The 21353-nt window shown below is 42.9% G+C and overlaps 1 protein-coding gene and 3 gene segments (V, D, J or C); all 4 read right to left on the bottom strand.

Moving 5' to 3' along the window:
• Window positions 1–2817: 2817 nt before the first annotated feature.
• On the bottom strand, window positions 2818–3464 carry LOC115838036. The segment is given in 2 exon segments: window positions 2818–3227; window positions 3372–3464. Coding segments are annotated over 2 exon segments (459 nt in total).
• A 164-nt stretch (window positions 3465–3628) lies between these two features.
• LOC105740751 lies at window positions 3629–7013 on the bottom strand. The segment is given in 3 exon segments: window positions 3629–3823; window positions 6378–6790; window positions 6880–7013. Coding segments are annotated over 3 exon segments (699 nt in total).
• A 7484-nt stretch (window positions 7014–14497) lies between these two features.
• On the bottom strand, window positions 14498–17638 carry LOC101176031. Its single transcript, XM_030826775.1, has 4 exons — window positions 17564–17638; window positions 15333–15477; window positions 15033–15200; window positions 14498–14922 (listed from the first exon to the last, which is right to left on the bottom strand). The coding sequence occupies exons 1-4, from the start codon at window positions 17636–17638 to the stop codon at window positions 14498–14500; spliced, it is 813 nt and encodes a 270-aa protein (XP_030682635.1).
• Window positions 17639–17970: 332 nt separating this feature from the next.
• Window positions 17971–18565, bottom strand: LOC101175992. The segment is given in 2 exon segments: window positions 17971–18329; window positions 18446–18565. Coding segments are annotated over 2 exon segments (408 nt in total).
• Window positions 18566–21353: the final 2788 nt, after the last annotated feature.

Genomic DNA, 21353 nt, shown 5'->3' with positions numbered 1-21353 from the left:
TCCATGCCCTGCATCTGGCAGGAAAGCCTTGCTGGAGCCTGTGGGGGAGCTGGCAAGGAGGAGCCTTGGATCTGAAGAGAGATTTGGAGCTCTGGATGATCAATCATATATATATATTGGAGAGGAGGACATTTAGGGTGAGTATGATCTTTTTGACCTCTCAACTGAAAGTAGATCTAAGGTCATTGGTGACTGGTGTGGAGCTGCTTAGTTTCCAAAGCAAATTAGTCCATGTCCCAGGGTGTGTCTGTGCCACTGAAGAATTGTCTGGCTATAAAGTGGTTCACAGCCCAGAGCTGCTGCTTGCCCCATCTCTGTTCCCAATGACTGCAGCATCTACATATTCCATGCAAGGAAGGATAATTTGAAAATAATAAACTCGTTCACTGCATCCTTTAGCTACATTCAAAATAGTTGTCATGTTCTGGACTGGCATGCTTACAGGAGACACAGACCCACAAAGTAAGGGAATTTGGAGATTGAATAGAAATAGTGTCAGTTGAGCTTATCTTAGATTATGGTTTCTAAAAGCAAGAACAGAGAGGAGGTGAATTCGGAGTCCTTTTGGCCCCACAAGACATGACGACATAACAGGGACATCACTGTCTCAGAAAACATTCCAGTGATGTGCTGGTAAACTGAGTGTCTGTGGAGGTGGGCACATGCCTAGTAGCACTTACCAGTTTCTGTTGTATTAACACAGGCACTATGGTGGATTTCAAGCTGCCAACATGGCTTCACTGAATGGGGAGCTGGGAAGAGTGTGCCTATTTGTCTCTCGTGAGTCAGAAAAGCTGGCTCCAGCACATCAATTGACTCAGAAGTCCAACTTTCAAAGCTCTTCAGTGCTTAATACTCAACTCCTAGAAATGAGGCATCAGCAACGATAGCAAAGCCCATTGTTTTCATAGTAGGATGAGAGTGTGACCCTGGCTTCGAGTGGACAAAGGGAAGTTTGAGCCCAGAAAGGATTGATGAGTTCTCTGAAGTTGCTGAGAGCACAGAGCTCTCAGGGTTGTGCTGGCTGGTTTGGAAGCTTCTAGACTTTGATTTGAAATGCTTTTATTGATGTGCTCCTTTTTTAACTCAAAGAGACTAGTTACATTCATTTAGATCAGGGCCTTTACTGCTTCTTGTTTGCTTATTAATAAAACCTTCCCTTTGCTGTCCTTGTATGTTCACTCTCAGTGCAGGTGGGAAACCCTGCTCACATTTTTTACCACTTCTTTCAGCATCAGTGTTTACAGTTGTGGTTTGTGTTCTGTTCAATCTTAAGTTTCAGAGCTGGTCCATTGTTAGGACCATTTGTCTTAGGGGTCATGAGGATAAAGGTGGGAAAAGTTGGAGACAGGTTCTAGCAAGGAAGTCTTTGGAACAGCATCCTAAGGTCAGGAAATTCCCATCTGTGCCTGGGACTTATTCACTCCCAGGACACACAGGGCAACTAAAAAAGGAATGATCTGTTGATGGAACAATTAGAATGGGTTCAGAACAATCCCTGCCGACGATCGTCATTTGCTAGAGAAAGAAATTTGGTATCTGAGCTACCTCAATTTCTGATAAGTGAATTTAGGGAACTATAATTCCCCAACCAGCTCTGCAGGACTCAGGGCACCTCTGTCCTGGCTGGGTCTGGGATAATCTGTCTTAACCTTTGTGTACAGGGCTGTCTCTGAGGACTCCCAGAAACCCATGATCCATAATGATGTCAGCTCTGACCACAGCTTGAAATTTCATATAGTGAAATGTAGCTTCACTCAAAGACAGGTGAATAATTTTTATTACAATATACTCATTTATATTTGCAACAAACACTATATTGCAATATGTAAAATAACAAACAAAACAAAAGTAATATGAGCATTATTGTTTTTAAAACTCCATCTTCTCGAGTTAAAGACCTCAGGGAAATTATTTCAAATCAAAAGACTAGAGTAGCAATTACCAGAGGTTGGGGTGGAGATGGGGTGCTGGGGAGATGTTGGTTAAAGGATACAAAATTTCACTCAAATAGGAGGAAGAAGTTCAAAAGATCTATTGTACAATACAGTGACTAGAGTTAGTAACAGTGGATTGTATTCTGGAATATTGCTAACAGAGTACATTTCAAGTATTCTCACCACAGGAATGGATAAGGATTGAGGTACTGCATATGTTAATTAGCTAGATTTAGTCACTGCACCATGTACATACATTTTTAAATGCAGGTTGCATGGTATACATATATACAACTCTTATCTGTCAGCATTCAGGTTCTAGAAACCCGATTTCCTAGGGAACCAAGTTGACACTGGAGCAGTAGTGGATGCATGCTTCAGTTTCTCAGGATGGGAGCAGTGGTAAATGAAAACAAAATAAAGAACTCGCATTGCTTACACTAGGCAGAAGAAACGAAGTCTTATTGTTATCGTGGCTGTATTCACCAAGTAATGGCCACAAAAGCCACAAAGACTTTTAAGTCAAACAGGAAGAATGGTTTGCTCTCGTATTGCAGAAAACTTCCAATGTGACAGAAGAGGCTTCAGAAGAAAGAATGTTCTTGTGGATGAAGCTTCAGACCTTGCAGATGCCCCAACACATGCAGGGGAAGACACCTGTTCCTCGGCCATGCCCGAAGCTTCTCTATGTGGGCAGCAACCTCCCAGGCCCCAAAGAAGACTGCGTGTCCCAGCCCTGAAGGCCGAGGCTAAGACACCCAGTGCTTGCCTTAGAGCAATGAGCTGGCTCTGAGGACTCCTAGAGCCCGGTGGGCCACGATTGCTTCCACCACCCACATTTACAGTTACTATGACTTAGGGGTGAATCTGTGGTCTCTTTCTACCCAAAGGACAAGCTGAGGTCAAGTCTACTTGTTTCCCATGGGGAGGGTGGAGCAAAGAGAGGAGGATGAGGTTTATGAGCAGGAAGGAGGCGACTGTGCCACGCTGTGGCTAAGCTGCTGGCACAGAGATACACGGCTGAGTCCTCCTGCTGTGTGTGCTGGATCTTCAGAGTGGAGACGGATCCCTCAGGCCTCTCTGCAAAGAACCGATCACTGGGCAGTCCTGATTTGTCTGGTGCACTCTTGCCTTGGAAGTAAATTAAAAACTCCAGGCCCTGCCCCAGGCTCTGTCGGTACCAATAAAGGACATTATGACCTGAAACTGGATCACACCTGAGCACTACATCCTTTCCCTTCTCTGTGACCTTGTTACTGGGGGACTGGGAGACTCCAGCCCCTGTGTGATCTGTGGAGACAAAGTTGGGAACAGAACGAGGAAAATAATTTTAGTCATCACACGAATGCACACATGCCACCCCTACACACACACACACACACACACACACACACACACACACACAATGAGAATGGTTGGTGTCTGAGGAATCACCTGCCCCCAGGAGACAGAAGGCCGCCCAGCAGAGGAGCCTGGTGCCCATGGCAGGGTCAAGGCAGGATGGGAGCTTTACCAGATCAGGATCACTGTGAGCAGGAACAGTGGAGGAGAGACACCCCTGTCCTTACACAGAAGTTCCCGCTGTGACATCACTTCCTCTCTCAATCTGCATGACCCCAGGAACACAGGATTTATATTAGAACACACTTGGGTGACTACTTTAAATATTTATAAGCTCCTTGTAAACAAAGTTATCGCATGGGACGTCGCTTTGGGCTCCCATGCTGCCTGGACCCGGAGGCCTCACGCTGCATCTCCGAGTTCACCTTCTCATCCCACAGCCGCTCCTCTGTCTGCTGGGCACATTCTGTAGGATGCGCCAACAGTGCCCCCAACACCAGGCACCGAGGGATGAGCTCATTGTCTTTCCTCCAAGTCAGGGTCCCCTATGCCATCCCCATTCATGCCCCAACCTCCTCCATTCCCCCCCTCACACGTGCCCAACGGGGTTGTCCCAACACATGGGTTCCCTCACAAACTGCCCTCATGCCTTTCTTCTGGGACAATTTCCCACCCTTGTTAACTGTAATCAGAAAAGATACCTTGGTGGCAAACTCACAGAATTATTTTGGTTTTCCATATTTTCTTTTCCTGTCCTGTAGGTATTTTTTATCAATCTCAATCTTCAATAAATGAGGACTACAATTCTGATTTAACGATTATTTTTAATCCTCTTTCTTGACTTTGACTATTTCTTTCATTCTATTCCACTGGAGGATATTTATCTTTCCCTTTTGACTGCTGTTAAAATCTTTTCTTTGTCATTTGTGGTCTGCAGTTTCAGTGGGACCTGCCTATTCATCCTGCAATTCATCTGAATTCTTGAACAAGGATTTCAGTCCTCAAACATCTCAGGAACATTCTCAGGTAACATCACATAAACAATCACGTCAGGCAATTTACCTTATTTTCTCTTTCTGGAACTTCAATTATATACAAGAAAATAAGAAAAAGTTCAACAAAACATTATATACTCTCTAATATACTAGAAACTTCATTTTTTCCTTGTTCCTTCACTTTTTTATATTTTACATTTATTTTTCTGTGCTGCATTCTAGGTGATTTCTTGAGATCCTTCTTTGATATTGCCAATAGTCTCTTTAGAAGCATTGAATCTGCTGTTTAGCTTCCATTTTGTTTTCTGGAGTAATCGTAATGATTTCTAGATATTCTATTTGATTATTTCTTTAATGTTCTTTGACGGTTTCAGGCCGTCTCTTTTTTCATGTTCTTATTTCGGTTTTCTTGTATTCATTTAAATGTAGCTCTTCAAACGTTCACATCTTATGATGGCAAAATTTTAAATCTTTAGGATGTCCATTTTAATGGTTTATTGCTTCTGCTCACTGGTCCTCCTTGGTTTTTGTTTTAATACTTTTAATAGTCGGAATAAATTGGTCTGATGCTAATCTGTGAAATTCAGGGAGAGACCAGGGTTGAGAGTGCAAAACATCAAGATTCCATAGTTTTTCAACTGTCTCTGGTCTCACCCCCAAATGCTTGGGGTTGGGAACGGTCTGCTGCACTCCAAGCTGCGAAATACCCTCATAGATAAGACTCTTCACATCACAACCTGCTCTGAGGACAGTCCCCGTGTAGGTTCCAGAGGGGAATTCTGATTTTCTCTTTCCTATTTATTATGCTGCCTCCATAAAATGGAGCCTGTAAGGCTGTATATGAATGATGGTTTTTTTCCTGTTCTTTCAAGGAAATCAAAGTCAGATTTCTTCCACCATTAGCCAACTTAAGACAATTATGGGGCAAAAATAGCTCACTATTTGGGTCAAACTTGTACAAAGGAAAATCAATTTTTTTATGTTGAAATCATATGCTCTCCTTTGAGTAGAATAAGAGGTCATGGTCACATTAATCATGAATTAAATCTGCCTGGCTATATCTCCCCTCCAGACCTTCTCTTCCTCAGCTACTCCTACATTTATATAAGGTCTAACTCCTGTAATAAGTCCTCTCCATAGTTCTTTTAGTGATTCTGTTTTATTGATGTAAACCTAATGGAGTTTTTGGTACCAGAAGTGGTTCCAAAATAACAAAACTCTATGCATGGGTTTCTGGAAAGGGATCTCTGATCTGTGTAGAGGCAATCAAAGAGGTAAGATTTCTTAGACTTAATGCCAGATCTCTGCCAGGGCGAAATGGATCTAGGGTGCTCCTGTTATTGGTTCATCCATCCACTCATCACTCACTCCGTCACTGACTCATCCATTCTCTATGAAATGGGTCTCCCCTTGTGCCAGGCACTGCTGCTGATATATAAAGCAGGCATAGCCTTGGCCTTCATGGGGTTTAAAGTATCTGGAAGATTCCAATTGTGCTAAATTCTACTGACTAACAGACACATGTTACCATGAGAGATTATGAGAGGGAAACTGACCTCAGCTGGGGCTGAGGGAAGCATAATGGTGATTATCACTAGGGCTGATCATGCTGAGATCCGAAGCACAGGTAGGTGGGGACCACTACGGAAAGGAAAGCTCCAGCCCAGGGCACAGGAAATGGACTTTGGAGTCTCTCAAAGTGGCTGCAGTAGAGAAGGGCGGGGAGGTCGGGGAGGAGAAACCCATCAAGGCCTTGGAGGGCGACTGTGAATATAGGAAATTCAGGCTGCAGCTGAGACCACTGTAGGGTTCAATATGAGGAAAAATCAGAGAGCGAGGAAAGCATGTGGTACCCAGGTAGAGATGGGAGTCTAGATGGATCTGAAATACAAATTCTTTTTCACCTAGTAGGTCTCAGACACAGGTGGATGACTAGGAAAGTCAGAGCTGGGAAACCCCTGGCCCCAGCCCAAAAGGAGAGCTCAGAGGAAAGACCAGAGGGCAACAAACAAGACATCTGAGGCCCTGGGACCAGTCCAGGCCTGGCCGAGACCGACTGCAGAGGCACCAGGCACAGAACAAAGCTCACATTGCCTGGGCTCACTGGGGCTCCAAAGTTTCCGGTGCTAGGACCAAGGGCATCACTGAGTCTGGGGTGGGGGAGGAGGGCAGAGCCTCCTCTGCCTTTCTGTGCAGAGAGGAGACAGCCGTGCAGCACTGTGGCTTCACTGCTGGCACAGAAGTACACAGATGTCTGGGAGGGAGCAGCCGACTCCAGCCTGAGCAGGAAATTCTGTGTGTTTGATCTGGAGACATCGTAGCCATCGGGGACTTCTCCTTTGTCAGTGGTACCCTCACCAGTTGAGTAATGAATCAGCCTCAGCCCCATGCCTGGGTCTTGTCGATACCAGTACATGTAGTTATGGTTCATATCCTGGGCACACTGCAGTGTCATGCTCTGTCCTGTCTTCAGGACCTGGAATTTTGGGGTCTGAGTGACACCAGCATTCACTGGACCTGCAGAGAAGAACAAAGCTGATGCTGCAGCCCCAACAGAAAGGGGCTGGGCATTGAAATCCATACAAGGGGACCTGCCCAGGACTCACCTGCCCACAGGAGAGAAAAGGCCGCACAGCACAGGAGCCCAAGGCTCATGGCAGGGGCTGCAGGACGGAGGGGTCTTCTGGGTCTGTGCATTGGTGAAAAGGGAACACGTCTTTCAAGGGCGTCATTCTGAGACCGCATTCTCCCTGCCTGGGCCCCAGAGCCTTGCTGTCAGGAGAGGCCACGCCTCTTCCCCAGATGGTCAAATTCAAGATCAATGCACCAGGGAAGAGTTTGGATGGGAAGAATGCCTTTGTCTGAATTGATGCAAGTCTACCTTTTTTTAAATATCTTTTGGTAATTAGTTTGTAACTCAATGTATATTTTTTATTCCCATGACGATATAATTACTTGGCTGTGCATGGTGGCCCATGCCTGTAATCCTAGCCCTTTGGGAGGCTGAAGAGAGCAGATCACTTCATGTCAGGAGTTGGAGACCAGCCTGACCAACATGGTGAAATCCCATCTGGACTAAAAATACAGAAATTATCCAGACATCCTGACCTGCACCTATAGTCCCAGCTACTCGGGAGTCGGAGGCACCAGAATTCTTGAACCAGGGAGGCGGAGGTTGCAGTAAGCTGAGATCATGCCACTGCACTCCAGGCTGGATGATAGAGTGAGACTCCATCTCAAAATAATAATAATAATAATTACTCATTGATACACTGGTATTGGTTATCTAAGTATTGCTATAGTGTAGAATCTTAGAAAAACTCCTCATGTCTTCCTGGTGTTTTTGATTCCTGTGTCCCAAATATTCCTTCAAGTATCCTTTTCTAATTTGCTTAGTTGACCATAATCCGATAATCCTGTTTAAAATCCTTTGTCTATATTTGTTTTCTCTGTTATTAGCTTTCCAAATCCCAGGGGCAAGCTCATCAACATTGGAGGAGTCGTTTTGTTCTATTTCTTGTGAATTCACTGACAGATGGGACTCCTGACAAGCCCAGCTGAGCACCTTCAGTGCCACCCAGGGCTCTTGCTTTCTGTGCCTGGGGTGAGGCCCCAGCAGGCAGAACCACCTCACGCTGCTGACTGCCCTCTCTGTGTGGACAGTTGTGGCTGCCCAGCACTGCCCATGATCTATGGGCACAAAGGTGTCCTGATGTGTAAGGGAGTTTGGGAGACAGGGCTGACCTTAGGGTGATGAGAATGTTCTGGATTTATTGCTGCCATTAATTTAGTGATAAAGAAAAAGAAACCAACCCAAATGCCCATCAATCAATGAGTGGATAAAGAAACTGTGAGATATATATATATATATATATATATAAAATGAAATACTATGCAGCCATAAAAAGGAATGAATAAACAGCATTTGGAGTGATCTACCTGGATGAGATGGGAGACTATTATTCTAAGTGAAGTAACTCAGAAATGTAAAACCAGACATAGCATGTTCTCACTGATATTTGGGAGCAAAGCTATGAGGTCACAAAGGCATAAGAATGATACAACGGATTTTGGGGACTTGTTGGGGAAAGAGCAAGAGGGGGTGAGGGATAAAAGACTACAAATATGGTGCAGTGTATACTGCTCAGATGGTGGGTTCACCAAAGTCTTGCAAATCATCACTAAAAACTTTCTCATGTAACCAAATACCACCGGTATCCCAATAATATATGGAAAAATAAAAATTAAATTAAAATTAAAAAAGAAAAATATTCTCGCATGGCCTACAGCCACGAACATAGAGTGTTGTTTCTGTTTTTGTTTAAAAAAAATGAGCTCCAAAACTGTATCTTTGGTGCACAGAGCCCTGCATTTGGAAAGACCGTGCAATTGGATTTACATTCTGCTGTCATGATCTTCAAATTTTTAACAGTGTTTGAACAAAGCACCTGCCACTAAGTCTTGCCACTGATTGTAAATACATGATTTTATTTCATATACTGCTCCCCTCCCTGTGTGCTGGTTTCCTTTCAGCACAAGAGCACGACCAGGGTCTGGGTCACTCAGCATCTATGGAACTTAAGTAAAGAAAACAGAAATTGAAGTCACAGCAAAGGACCACCTGGTACTGAAAGCCACAGCTGGGATCAAACAAGCCCACAAATAGGTTCCAAATCTGGGCCCAGGACTCTGCTTCAGGAGACAGAGAAACACACAGCACGGTGGCCTGGTGCCCAGGGCAGGGCCAGAACAGGAAGATGGATTTTAGCTCAAGGCTCAGGTTTTATGGGTTGGAGACTTGGGGTCAAGTCAAAGAGAACCCTTCTCGCAATAAGACATCATCTGTCAATGAAGTCACTGTGATCATGGTTTGCTTGACCCCAGCATGCTCACTGTGTGAACACGAAGCCCACCTGCATGTGTGTCTGATGGGAACTCAAAATAATTTCCTTAAAGATGATTAACTTTTGTCAAAACGTAACATAAAATTATTTGATTGAATGAGTTTATGAGAAAATAAATGAATGAAAATGAATAAATTTTGTAGAATCAGCTTCTACCAGCTGAAAAGACCTTTTAAGATCATTTAGGCACAACATCCATCTCCAGATAGAATTGTCCCTACCATGGGTCAGGTAGCTCACATGGCTTCAACCACTTCTAAAACCATAAAACCTTCCAGGAACTCCTCCCTGCCTTGATGATTTAGCTATGTATTCAAGAGGATTATTCAGAAGAGGTTTGATATTTGCATTAAAAATATTTGTGAACAAAACGACTCTCCAGTGATAGAAGTCACATCAGTGGTTGTTGGGACAGACAGAGGCATTGCAGAGGGGAGTGAGGGACTTTTTGGGTGATGCAGATTCATCTTCATAGAGGTGGGGTTGCATATGTAGATATATGTTGCTCAAAAATCACTGATCTGTTCATTTAAAAGGTGTCCTGTTAACTTCATATACTTTATATATCAATAATGTTGATTTTTAAATGTCTGAGGAGATATGTATGCTACATCCTCTAGTTAATTTTATCAAATGAATTATCAGGCATATGTGTTTCCATGTCTGTGACTTCTGAGTCCTCAACCTAAGATTTCTTGTCAGACTGTGTCCATATCTGTCTTTGCACATTGGCCTGGTGGAAGAGGTTGTCTGAGATCAGCAAAGGAAATCAAAATATCTAGACTTCTACTATATGCTAAATACTTTATGCCATTAAAGGTTACCTAGAACTCTGCTGATGGACAGTAGTAGTCTCATTTTATAGATAAAAAAATTGAAAAACTTAAGTTAACCCGTTAAGAACTGGTCTCAGGTCTTGATGAGCTGCTGTTAGAGTGGGAGTCAGGGCTGGGAGTCATGGTGCCTCTTCAGACTGCTTTCCCTACCCCACCATCTCCAGGGTAAACTGATCTCTGACTGTGATGCTATTAGAGCCAGCAGGTCTAAAGGGGATGTAGGGGAAAACTTTCCAATTTTTTGTAGGTTGGCAGCTTTATGAAATATTTTATAGCATAGAGCTATAAACACGGAACTTAGACTGGGCAGGGTTGGAGTATCAGTACCGCATCCTAATAGCTATTTAATTTGGTCAAGTTATTTAACCAATGGGCCAATTCTCTCACCTGTACAATGAGAAAAGCATTTGTGTCTTAGGGTTTTCTTCTGACAGTTGAATTTCTAAATAACTGAAACTTCCCAAAAGCAGGACTTCTATTTTGTGTATAGCAAAGTAAGAGAAAATGATGGAATCATTATTTTATTCTAAGTCTTGCCCATGGAGTAGAATTGAAATGTGAATGCTCATTAATGTAATCCATGCTTTCAGTTCTGCAGATGACTCTCCCACTTATGTGACTGACGGTTTCATAGAAACAAAGTCCATAAATGTGGTATATTCATACAAGGGAATATTATTAAGCATTAAAAGGAAGAAAATCCATCATTCGTGACAACATGGATAAAGCTGCAGGACACTGTGGTAAGTGACTAGGCCTGGCACGGAAAGACAAATACTGCCTGATTCTGCTTATAGCAGGCTACCTAAAAGCCAAACTCATGAAAGCAAAGATAAAAGTGGTGATATCCAAGGGCTGGGAATGGAGAAAACGGGGAGTTGCTGTCAGCAGGTATAAAATTTCAGTTCAGCAACATGAGTGAGATCTAGAGAGCTTCTGTACAACCTTGCACCTGTAGATTACAATACTGTATTGTACACTTAAAAATCTATTTAAAATACAGATCTCATGTTACATGTTCCTACTACATTAAATTAAAATGCTGGCCAAAAAATGAGGGAGGTAGCTAAAGAGAGACAGAGAAAGAAAGGGAAATTTTTGTAATTCAGAAACTGGGTAAAGTAATTTGAATAAGTAAAACTAAAATAAAACAAAATAAATTTAAGCCTTAATACTCTAAAAAGTAAGAAATATTTGTTATTAAACAATTTTTCCCTTTTTTTATTTTATGTCATAAAATATACAAAGAAAGGGCCTCAAAAATTTTACTGAATAAAGGATATAAAAGAAATTAACTAATGAATAACAATTATTCATGTTATTTTTCCTCAAGGTAGATTGCATTAGTGACAGAAAGTCTATAGGGTAGAAAATTTCATCTTTCTTTTGGCTGCAGTGAAGGATGAATGCATATGCTTGGCCTGGAAATCATTTGTTTCTTGGACTTGTCAAGGAAGAGGTTCTAATGGTCACATAGGAGGCATGACCTTCCCCTCCTGCTAATGGGACCTGGAGAGAGGAAGCCGGATGACGGGACAGATGTACAGAGTAGGGGAGGGTGGAGAGGTGTTGGAGAGCACACGATAGCCAGTTATTAAATATGGGATCAGGGACAGCTGCCTTCCCTCAGATACAAAAACAGGCAAAATAATAAATACTTGTGATTTCAGTGAGCATTAAAACAGATCACATATAGAAGCAGCAGAGAATGTCTGCGAAAGAAAACGCTGTAGTTCAGCAGGGCCTGAGCCCCTCTGGCTGGAAGCTCTTGTCTCACAGTCACTTTCTGAATGGGGCAGGAAAGTTTCTGGCATTTCCTTGGGGAACTGGCCTTTCCCAGTTACTCCGTCTGCAGGCCACCCCTGCACGCTGCAACCACTGGCAGGGCCCAGGCTTTGCTACTCCATAAGATCTTCCTGTCTTACACAGCCTTGAAACTAAAGGTGGAGTGGGTGGAGCACAGCCTCCACATGCCCCATCACACCTGCCTTTCCTGTGTCCTCCCTGTCCCAGGCCTGACACTCATTCCCAGCCGTTGCCACTCCAGCCCCTTCACCCTCCACTGCCCATGCAGAGGCAGACACACTCCCACCTTGGTGCAAACTGAGGACTCTAGCACCCCTACCCTTCTTTGGCAGTGAGGGGTCTGTGCTTAATTCCACATGTCCAGGCCCACTCAGGGAATCCCACAGGGCCCCTGATGCCAGCAGGCAGCCAGGCATCCCCTTCAGCCCTCCTCTCCTGGCCACTCTCCAGCCCTGCCCATGGTTTCATACAGCATTGTGGAGCCACAGCACCTCCAAGTGGCCAAAAAATCCACAGTCTCACAGATTCACACCTGGCCTGATGGGCTCAAGATTGTCCAGAGAAGGAACAGAGATGCACTGCTCTCACTCCTGCAATCCCCACCCTCTCACACACACCCTCTCTATACTTGCCCAGAAGGGCCAATATAGGGTTGATCTTAAAGTTCACCTTCAGTTAGCAAAAGCAAGCATTAACCAAAATTTTGATTGCAAAATAAACAACGTTACAGCATTGCAATTAGTATGCTAGGATGGATGAGAGGAGCCTGAAAAATATAGGCCACTGATTTAAACAGTGTGAAGATATCAAACAGGCCTATCCTGGAAACTGTATTCAGTCGTTCCTTTTGATTAGTCAGACCCATGTTTTCATATTTTGTATTTAAATAAATTACCAGCAAATTTTAGATAGTGCATTTTAGAAAGAAAATTCTTGGATTTTTATAAATTTATTTCTGAACTTAGAAAATCTTGAAATAAACAACCCTATCAGCTGTAACTTAGGCAGATTCAATTGGCTGTGACATTTCCTGTCACTCCCCAGAAGTGCCTATGAGCTCTACCAGTGACCCAGCACCTCTCAGTAATGCCACGCAGAGAAACTGGGTCCATGTGGGTGAGTCTCCACAAGAACACACACACACGTACATATACACACACACACACACATCCACACACATGCACATGCACACACACATCCATGCACACACACTCACACACATGCACACACACACTCACACATATGGTATCGTTTTATTTATTATTTTTCTTGAGATGGAGTCTCACGCTATCGCCCAGACTGGAGTGCAATGGCGAGCTCTCAGCTCACAGCAACCTCTGCCTCCCGCGTTCACGTGATTCTCCTGCCTCAGCCTCCCAAGTAGCTGGGATTACAGGCACACGCCACCACAACTGGCTAATTGTTTGTATTTTTAATAGAGACAGGGTTTCACTATGTTGGCCAGACTCGTCTTGAACTCCTGACCTCGTGATCTACCCACCTTAGCCTTCCAAAGTGCTGGGATTACAGGCGTGAGCACCGAGCCTGGCCACGCACAATATCTTCTCTAACTCCCCCGGGGAAAGGGAGACTCCCTTTCCTGGTCGGCTAAGTAACAGGTGCTTTTTCCAGGCACTGACTCTAAGGCTAGACCAAGGTCCCCTAGGCAAGGGGCTTCTTCCCAGGCTCTGGCATTACCGCTAGGCCAAGGAGCCCTCTAGTGGCCCTGTCCAGGTGTGACAGAGGGCTCACACTTGTCTTCTGATCACTTCTCACTGTGCCCCTTCAGCTCCTATCTCTGTATGGCCTGGTTTTTCCTAGGTTATAATTGTAGAGCAAGGATTTTTATAATATTGGAATAAAGAGTAATACTACAAACTGATGATTAATAATATTCCTACATCGTCATATCTATAATCTATTTCCAGTATAACTATTTTTATTTTATATATTTTCTTTATTATACTGGAACAGCTCCTGCCTTCGGTCTCTTGCCTCAGGATCTGGGTGGCTAGCCGCCCACACAGATGGGAGTGGACAGAGGCACGTTTGCTGCCTGCAGGGTTCAGAGAAGGTGTCTCTGCGGATATGGAGCTTTGATCAGGGCTGGAATTTACGCTCTAGCTTTGAGTTTAAATAAGAAAAATAGAGAATAGACAAGATGGAAGATAGGATAATAGAATTGGTTTGACAGATATTTCTCAAACCCATTCCCCAAAAGATGAGTTGTCTACTGTCTTCTCCACCTGGCTGTTGCCCTGGGACGCTTGCCTGGAAGTTGCCTCTAAGATTCCCCCACACCCAGTGCTGCTTGACCTTGGGTGTCAGCAACCTATGACACAAGGGACCCCTTGGTTCCTGAGAAAGAGAGGCTTGGAGACCACCAGACATAAAGTGTCAGAAGAACTTGGCTCCCCACTGTGGCCCAGTGCAGGCTATGACTCTGCGGTGACGCAGGTGATTGTTTAGAGGGTCTTAAAAAATCTTAAACAAAACAATCCCCTTATAGCATGCTTGCTTTATTTTACAATTTAAAAAGGGATTTTAAAAAGACTAGATCTGAATGTGTTTATCATTTTTCAAATCAGTTGACAGGGCAGAGTCACACGCTAAAGAAAACCCCCACTCTAAATATGAGCATAGGATGTAAAGTTGCCACATGGATGAATTAGCAGGTGCTATGATGTTCTGAAGCTTCTGTCGGGGATCTTGCAGGAAATGTTCACCCAAGGCTTTGGTGGCCCCCACGGCTTCCTGGAGGGCCCCAAAGCTTTCTGCACAGGAAAGCGGTGACTCTGCAAGGCTGTGTCTTGGCTGCTGGCACAGAGATACAGGACTGAGTCTTCTGGCTGCAGGGCGTGTAGGTGAAGGAATAAGTGAGAGCTGTTGGGGCATTCAGGTGAGAAGCGACTTGGCACACTGTTGTTTTCAATCTGTTCTTTAAGATTGTAGACAAACATGAGCTGCAGTGGCTTCTCAGCACTTTGTTTGTACCAATACATAGCATTATGCCCCAGATCTTGTTCACATTTCAAAGACTTCTTGTTTGTCATTCCCATGACCAGGTGTCTTGGTGTCTGCGTAACTCCCGTTTCCATGGGAGCTGTGGGGGAAAAGGGACAAAATTCAGACAGAGCCCAGGAGGAGGGTTGTTGCTGAAGTCACAAGGAAAAAGCTTGGAATTCAAGGACAGCTGATTTGAACCCAACTCACCCGCTCCCAGGAGACAGAGAACCGCACAGCAGAGCAGCCTGCAGCCCATGCTAGGCTCGGGTCTGAGATGGGACCTCTGACTGGGGTCCTCTGGGCGAGGTGCTGGTCTCTGGTCTCCTTGGCCTTGGTTGGTGGTTTTTCCTATGATGTCACTGCTCCTGACAGTGTCTCCAGACCCAGGGGATATTTATATCCGGCCGTTTTACATCCTTTCTAGGTCCTCATAGAAAGCAGATTTGAATTGTCTGGGCTGGGATGAATGGGCTGGGGAGAAAGGGCAGAGCAGAGTCAGCCTTTTACCCCCCCAAGGATATTCCTCTGGCAGGGGCTCCTTTGCTCTCAGCTGCTTCCTCTTTGTGTGGATCCTCCCTCTATCTGTGTCCCCCTGTCTTTCAGGACCCCTCTCAGCAACAGACCGCTCCCATTCAAGGAATCTCCTTCTTCTCTGAGGGATCACACAAGACAGCGCCATTCAAAATGTCCATTCCCTCAATGTCTAAGCACGGTGGAGCCCTTTTGGCCTGGCTCTGTGGAGGGAGGATGACTGCATGACCACGGATGCAGGGTGGGCCAGCTCCCATCATTCAAGGGCATGACTGTGATGCCAACCAGCCACCAGGCACTGGGGAGGGAGCTGAGGGAGCACGAAAAGGATGAGCCACCCCCTGTCCCTGAAGCGGAGGGCATGGGCATGGGGCTTGGCTGGGCTTCGAGCTAACATACACAGGATGCTGAAAAAGAACAACACAAGGTGTGGGGAGCAAGGGAAAGGGAAATCAGGTTGAAGCTGACATAATAAATAAACACAAAAAGTAAGTACAAATAAACACAAGAATGAAATGATTCATAATCTCTAAGTGATTTTAATCATCTATTGTTATAGAACATATTTGTTACTATTTTGTAATGACAATTGTGATTGAAGGGTTAGGGTTGTAGTTATAAATCAGTTACATAAAAATCTATGTTGGGGGTAGAAAGGACTTACCATGATTAAACTATGGGTTGATAATTTAGAGATTTTTTTTAACTTGGAGATGTGCTGCACCAGGAGGAAAGTATTAGCATGTTTTGATGTGTAAATTGTTTCAGAATATTTCTATGTGGCCCTTAAAACAAAGAATGTAAAGGCATTTAGATCAGAATTTACGAAAAGTGGTTGAATCATCTCCTCCTGCACAGGTTACATATATGAGAGACCTTCAACCTGCTACGGTTGGATGTATTTCATTCTTAGATAAGAACCCAACATCAACCTGATTGAAAGGTTAACGTTGTTAGTATTAAAATAACGTTGTTAGTATTCAAATTATTATAATAGGAGTCTGCTTCAGCAAGGAAACAATTCTTGGCCCTTCACCAAAAAAGAAAAAAAAATTGAATTAAAAAGAATTTGATAGCATTGTGTGGTTCCCAATAAGTAAACCAAATTTCAAGGATTTTTATTTTTTAATGGAATTCAACCTACCTTGAATAACAATGACAATGAAAGGCTTGACTGCCCTGAGGTCAGTAGCTAACGTAAACATTTCTCAAAGCACAGGGTGGGTGATAGGTGAGTTTAAGTCATCTGAATATGGGATGGATCTGAAGAAGGAAAATGATCTCAGGACAGTTTGAATTGCAAGAAAGAAGAGTGAAGAGTGGAATGGTAAACGTGAAGTAAAGTCAAGTAAACATGTCTTTACCAAATAGCAGTAGTTTATGTGATTTAAGATAGGATATAACTGACTCCAAGACACTTGGGATTTAGGACACAGAATACTAAAAAGGAACCCAAAAATTATATGTAAGAAAGCCCCCCCTTTTTTTTTTCCTGAGCCAGATCCTAAATTGTGTATACAGAGGGTGGCAGACCAGAAGGCTGAGCAGAGAACAAGTTCTGGAAGGCTGAAGACATGGGCAGAGATTTCAGAAGAGCCAGGGCATTCAGACCCAGTTACAGTGGAGTGATGTGGCGAATACACTGTGATTCCCAATAGGACCCTGGGAAGGCCATGCACTAGCATTGATGAATGACCACGTGCTGGGGCTCCCTAAAAGGAAGGGCAAAGCTGAAATAGACCCTAGAAAGTCCTACATTTAACCCTCCCAGTATAACCCAACACTCTTTCCAAGAGATAACATAATCCAGAGCCTCAAACCCATGTCATCCACAATGCTTTACATAAACGATTTCTAGTCTTTCATGGAGGATATTTAGAAGTGTCCCTGTACCAAAATATCAGTTCTATAATGTTCTTTCACTTGGAGTAGGACCAGTGGCTCCCCACTGCCTAGGGATTTGTGTCCAAAGTTCTTTCCATGTCTCCCAATATCCCCTGTCGTCCAGCTGTCACCTGCTCTTGAGGAGAGTTCAAGATGACATTCATCAGAATTGGGAGAGACGCTTGCTAGTCACCCTTCTTGAAGAGAAGGAGCCTACAAGGCACAAGGCTGCCTCCACTGGCTTCTCCTCAACACTTTCCAGTTTACTTATTGCCATGGAATTTCATGCCTCTCCAAATATTCCTGTCAAACAAAATACTCACTGATAATCCAAATTGTCTCTTGATCTTAGAAATACTTTCCTTCCCCTCTTCTTTATGCTTATGCTCATCAACCATTTTTACCAACAGTGTGTTTATAATCGTATCATTGGGTAAAATATGTACCCATATGTGCAGCAGACAAAGACAAGAAATGGATTCCCCCATCAGTTAAGATCTTCAGTGCATGGGACAGGCTCCTGTTTTGTTAGTTGAGCCCTGATACTTTGCTGACTTTGTTGTGAACCCCTGCTTTAGCTGATAAACAGAATTCTGAGAGAGTCCTCTGTACATAAAATGGAGAATTGCCATATCAGGTGCACTGGCAGAGGCTGCACTACAGACTGAAACTCCATCAGAGGCCATCAGGGAATAGAGACTGGAGCCTTGGGTGCAGGTGCACACACTGCTCACGGCTTCCTGGCTGAGCCGGGAGGTTTGTGCACAGGGATGCGGTGGCTCTGCAAGGCTGTGTCTTGGCTGCTGGCACAGAAATACACAGCAGAGTCACCAAGCTCCAGGGAACTGATGTGAAGATTTAAATGAGACTTGTCTGGAGATTCAGGTGAGAAGCGATTTGGAACGGTTTCATTTAAAATGGGCTCCTTATTACTGTAGCTAAACATTATCTTCAGAAATTTCTTAGAGTCCTGTTTATACCAATACATAGCATTATGGCCCAGATTTTGTTCACATTTAAGAGACTCCTTTTTTCCTGTCTGTGTGACCAGGTATTTTGGAGTCTGCAAAACGGCTGTGTCCAACGGATCTGTAAAGGAAAGAAGCAGAATTCAGGCAAATCCCAGGAGATAGCCTGCTGTTGTTGTCATGGTGAAGAGGCTGAGGGACTCCAACAGGATCCTGTCACCTGGGCCCAGGACTCACCTGCTTGGAGGAGGCAGAGGGTCACACAGCAGAGGAGCCTGCAGCCCATGGCAGAGTGAGGCAGACCAGGCAAGGCCCAGGGCAGGGTTCTGGTCTGCAGTGGTGAGAAGACTAGGCTGTGGTTTCCACTGCCTCTGAGAGGTGCTGCACCAGTGAGGTCACAGCCTGTAATCATTCCCCCATTCCCAGGGTCTCCTCTAGCATGGCTCCTCCCTTTCATGCCCTGCACTTGCTCCTTTAAAGGAGTTTTTGGAATTTCTGGGAATAGTTGAGACAGTGGACTTGTGGCCTCCAGGATGTGTCTGTGGCAGTCATTCCTGTGCCATCAGCCCCTTCCCTCCCTGCTCCTTACCCGGGATCTGACCACCTCCTCCCTTCCTCTCCCTTTTGGGCTCCTCTCTCAGAGTCAGGCTGGTTTTCTTCTCTTGATCTTTTGCTTCCCTTTCCAATAATGCAGGACGTTGTTTTTTTTTTTTTTTTCCTCTTGAATCTTTGCTCATTTGAATATCTGATTAATGCAGAATGACCACTCCTATTTCAGAAGAGATTGGCTTGGGTCATATTTTTGGCTGTCCAATATTTAACCTCCTTATTATATTTAAGCAATTCCCCAAAGTTTGGGTCTTCGTGAGAAAGGCATGTGTATGTGTACGTTTGTAAACAAAATCTTCCACTCTTTCTAGAAGGAAAACCTCCATCCCTGCCTCTAGTTTTTGGACTTCCCATGGGAATACGACTCCGCCCAGCAGAGCTATCTCCCTCCTCCAGCTCCCCAAGAGCTCATGGGGGAAACTGTGCTGTGTGCTCTGGCAGTGTAGGATGGAAGGAATAGCTCTTGTGCCGAATCATGCCAAGTTGATTTTCTTGGGCACAGAGTCCCATAAAGATTTCGGTTTCATCTGAGTTTGTCTCCTTTCACCAGCTCACAACTGGTTTCTTAGCTCTGCAAGGAAACAAGGACCATGGCATAACCTCCGTGCCACTCAGTTGCCTGCTAGTTACTTGTGGCTCTGACGCTAATCAAAATATCTCCTTCAATGTTGACAAAATAGAAAAGTCAACAAGCACATCAATTCATGAGAACCTATGTCCGCGGATGGATCAGTGGTTGTCAGTTTTCTAAATGGAAATTCAGATCAAACCCAGATAGGACATCCTGTTACAGACTATTTCATGTTGCCTTTCTGTACAACTATTTTTTAAAATATAGAGACAGGGTCTCCCTATGTTGCCCAGGCTGGTCTTGAACTCCTGGGCCCAAGTGATCCTCCCACTTTGGCCTTCCAAATTGCTGGGATTACAGGTGTGAGCCTGTTTGGCTACTAAAATCTCATGTATCCACTTAAAATATTTACATTTATTATTTCTATTATGTAGATTATAAATGTTTAATATATCATCACTTGAAAGGAACCATTAACAAAAATTCAATGCAATGTCATGATGCATAGGTATTATTTATTAATTATGAAAAACCATTTTATGTCATCTTATTTTTGTTACTGAGAAGTAGGTGTAGATGTTTTGTGATGGTGGGAATGAAGAAATGACAGGAGGACCCTGAATGTCCAACTCTTACGTTCAAGTTAGTCACTTTACATATTTAATATTGAGCTTAGAAATGTGTGTTCTGCATATTCTGATTTTTGTAACTTTTAGGAGATTTGAAAGTGGCTCATACTGTAGAAAGCTGATAAATGTAGACTTCCATATATAGAAATGAGTTGACTATCTTCAGTAGATTTCTTTGTTCCATTTCAGGATGAACTGCAAAATTAATCTTCACAGGAAGGCTCATGGTTTTCCTTTTAAACTATTTGGCTGGACTTTTAATTCAGGCAATATGCTAGAACATGTATGGTAGTAAATATTATATATAAATATATATATACATGTATGGTAGTATATGTATATACACATGTATGTGGTAGTAGTATATATAAATACATGTATATATACATGTATATTATATGTAGTATATATAATATACATGTATATACATTACCATACATGTATATATACAGAAACACACTACATACTTGGATATATACATTTGGAATTTCTCTTGATTCTTGGAAATTCAAAAATACAACAAAGTTACATTTGATATAGGCTCTAGTCATCCAGCCTACATATATACATACATGTATATATACATATATGATGATATATGCATATGCATATATGATAATATATGATGATATATGCATATACTATATATAGTATATATAATACATAAACTATATATAATATAGTATATATAATACATAAACTATATATAATATAGTATATATAATACATAAACTATATATAATATAGTATATATAATACATAAACTATATATAATATAGTATATATAATACATAAACTATATATAATATAGTATATATATTATACATAATATATAGGAATATGTAGTATATAATATAGTATATATATTATACATTATATAGTATATAGTATATATTATACATGATATATATAGTATATATAGTATATATACACATAATATACACTATATGTATATACTATATATATACATAATATATATACTATACATCTACTATACACATAATCATACATGTATGTAGTATATATACATGTATGGTTATATATAGTTTATATAAATAATTAGTATATATATGTATATATTACTATTTATACTTATATTTATATCCTGAAGCTTTTTCCTGCCGGATGACTGACTAGAGTCCACTAAAATGTAACTTTGTTTTATTTTTGGATTTCCAAGAAGTCAGGGAAGCCCCAAACACTTTTTAAAAATGTGAAGCACGAGCCTGTAGTGAAAACAAAGTGGGTTTCAGGTGTGCATCCTGGAGGTCTGTCAATGCCACCTTCTTTCCTATCTCCAGCTGTTTTGACATCATCGGATCCTTTGACATCTGGA

The sequence above is a fragment of the Nomascus leucogenys genome, chromosome 13, assembly GCF_006542625.1.
Source record: "Nomascus leucogenys isolate Asia chromosome 13, Asia_NLE_v1, whole genome shotgun sequence".
In the NCBI taxonomy this organism is placed as follows: Eukaryota; Metazoa; Chordata; class Mammalia; order Primates; family Hylobatidae; genus Nomascus; species Nomascus leucogenys.
The sequence above is the reverse complement of the archived record's forward strand: the minus strand, read 5'-3'. Positions and strand labels throughout refer to the sequence as shown.

What these genes read in the sequence shown, in the direction of transcription:
- LOC101176031 (XM_030826775.1), bottom strand. Translation starts at nt 17,638, where the DNA reads ATGGTTGATGAGCATAAGCATAAAGAAGAGGGGAAGGAAAGTATTTCT. An exon ending in AGAGACAATTTGGATTATCA is followed by an intron (nt 15,478 to 17,563) that starts GTGAGTATTTTG and finishes GTGATCCCTCAG; the next exon opens with AGAAGAAGGAGATTCCTTGA. An exon ending in TCTCTGTCTCCTGGGAGCGG is followed by an intron (nt 14,923 to 15,032) that starts GTGAGTTGGGTT and finishes TTTCCCCCACAG; the next exon opens with CTCCCATGGAAACGGGAGTT.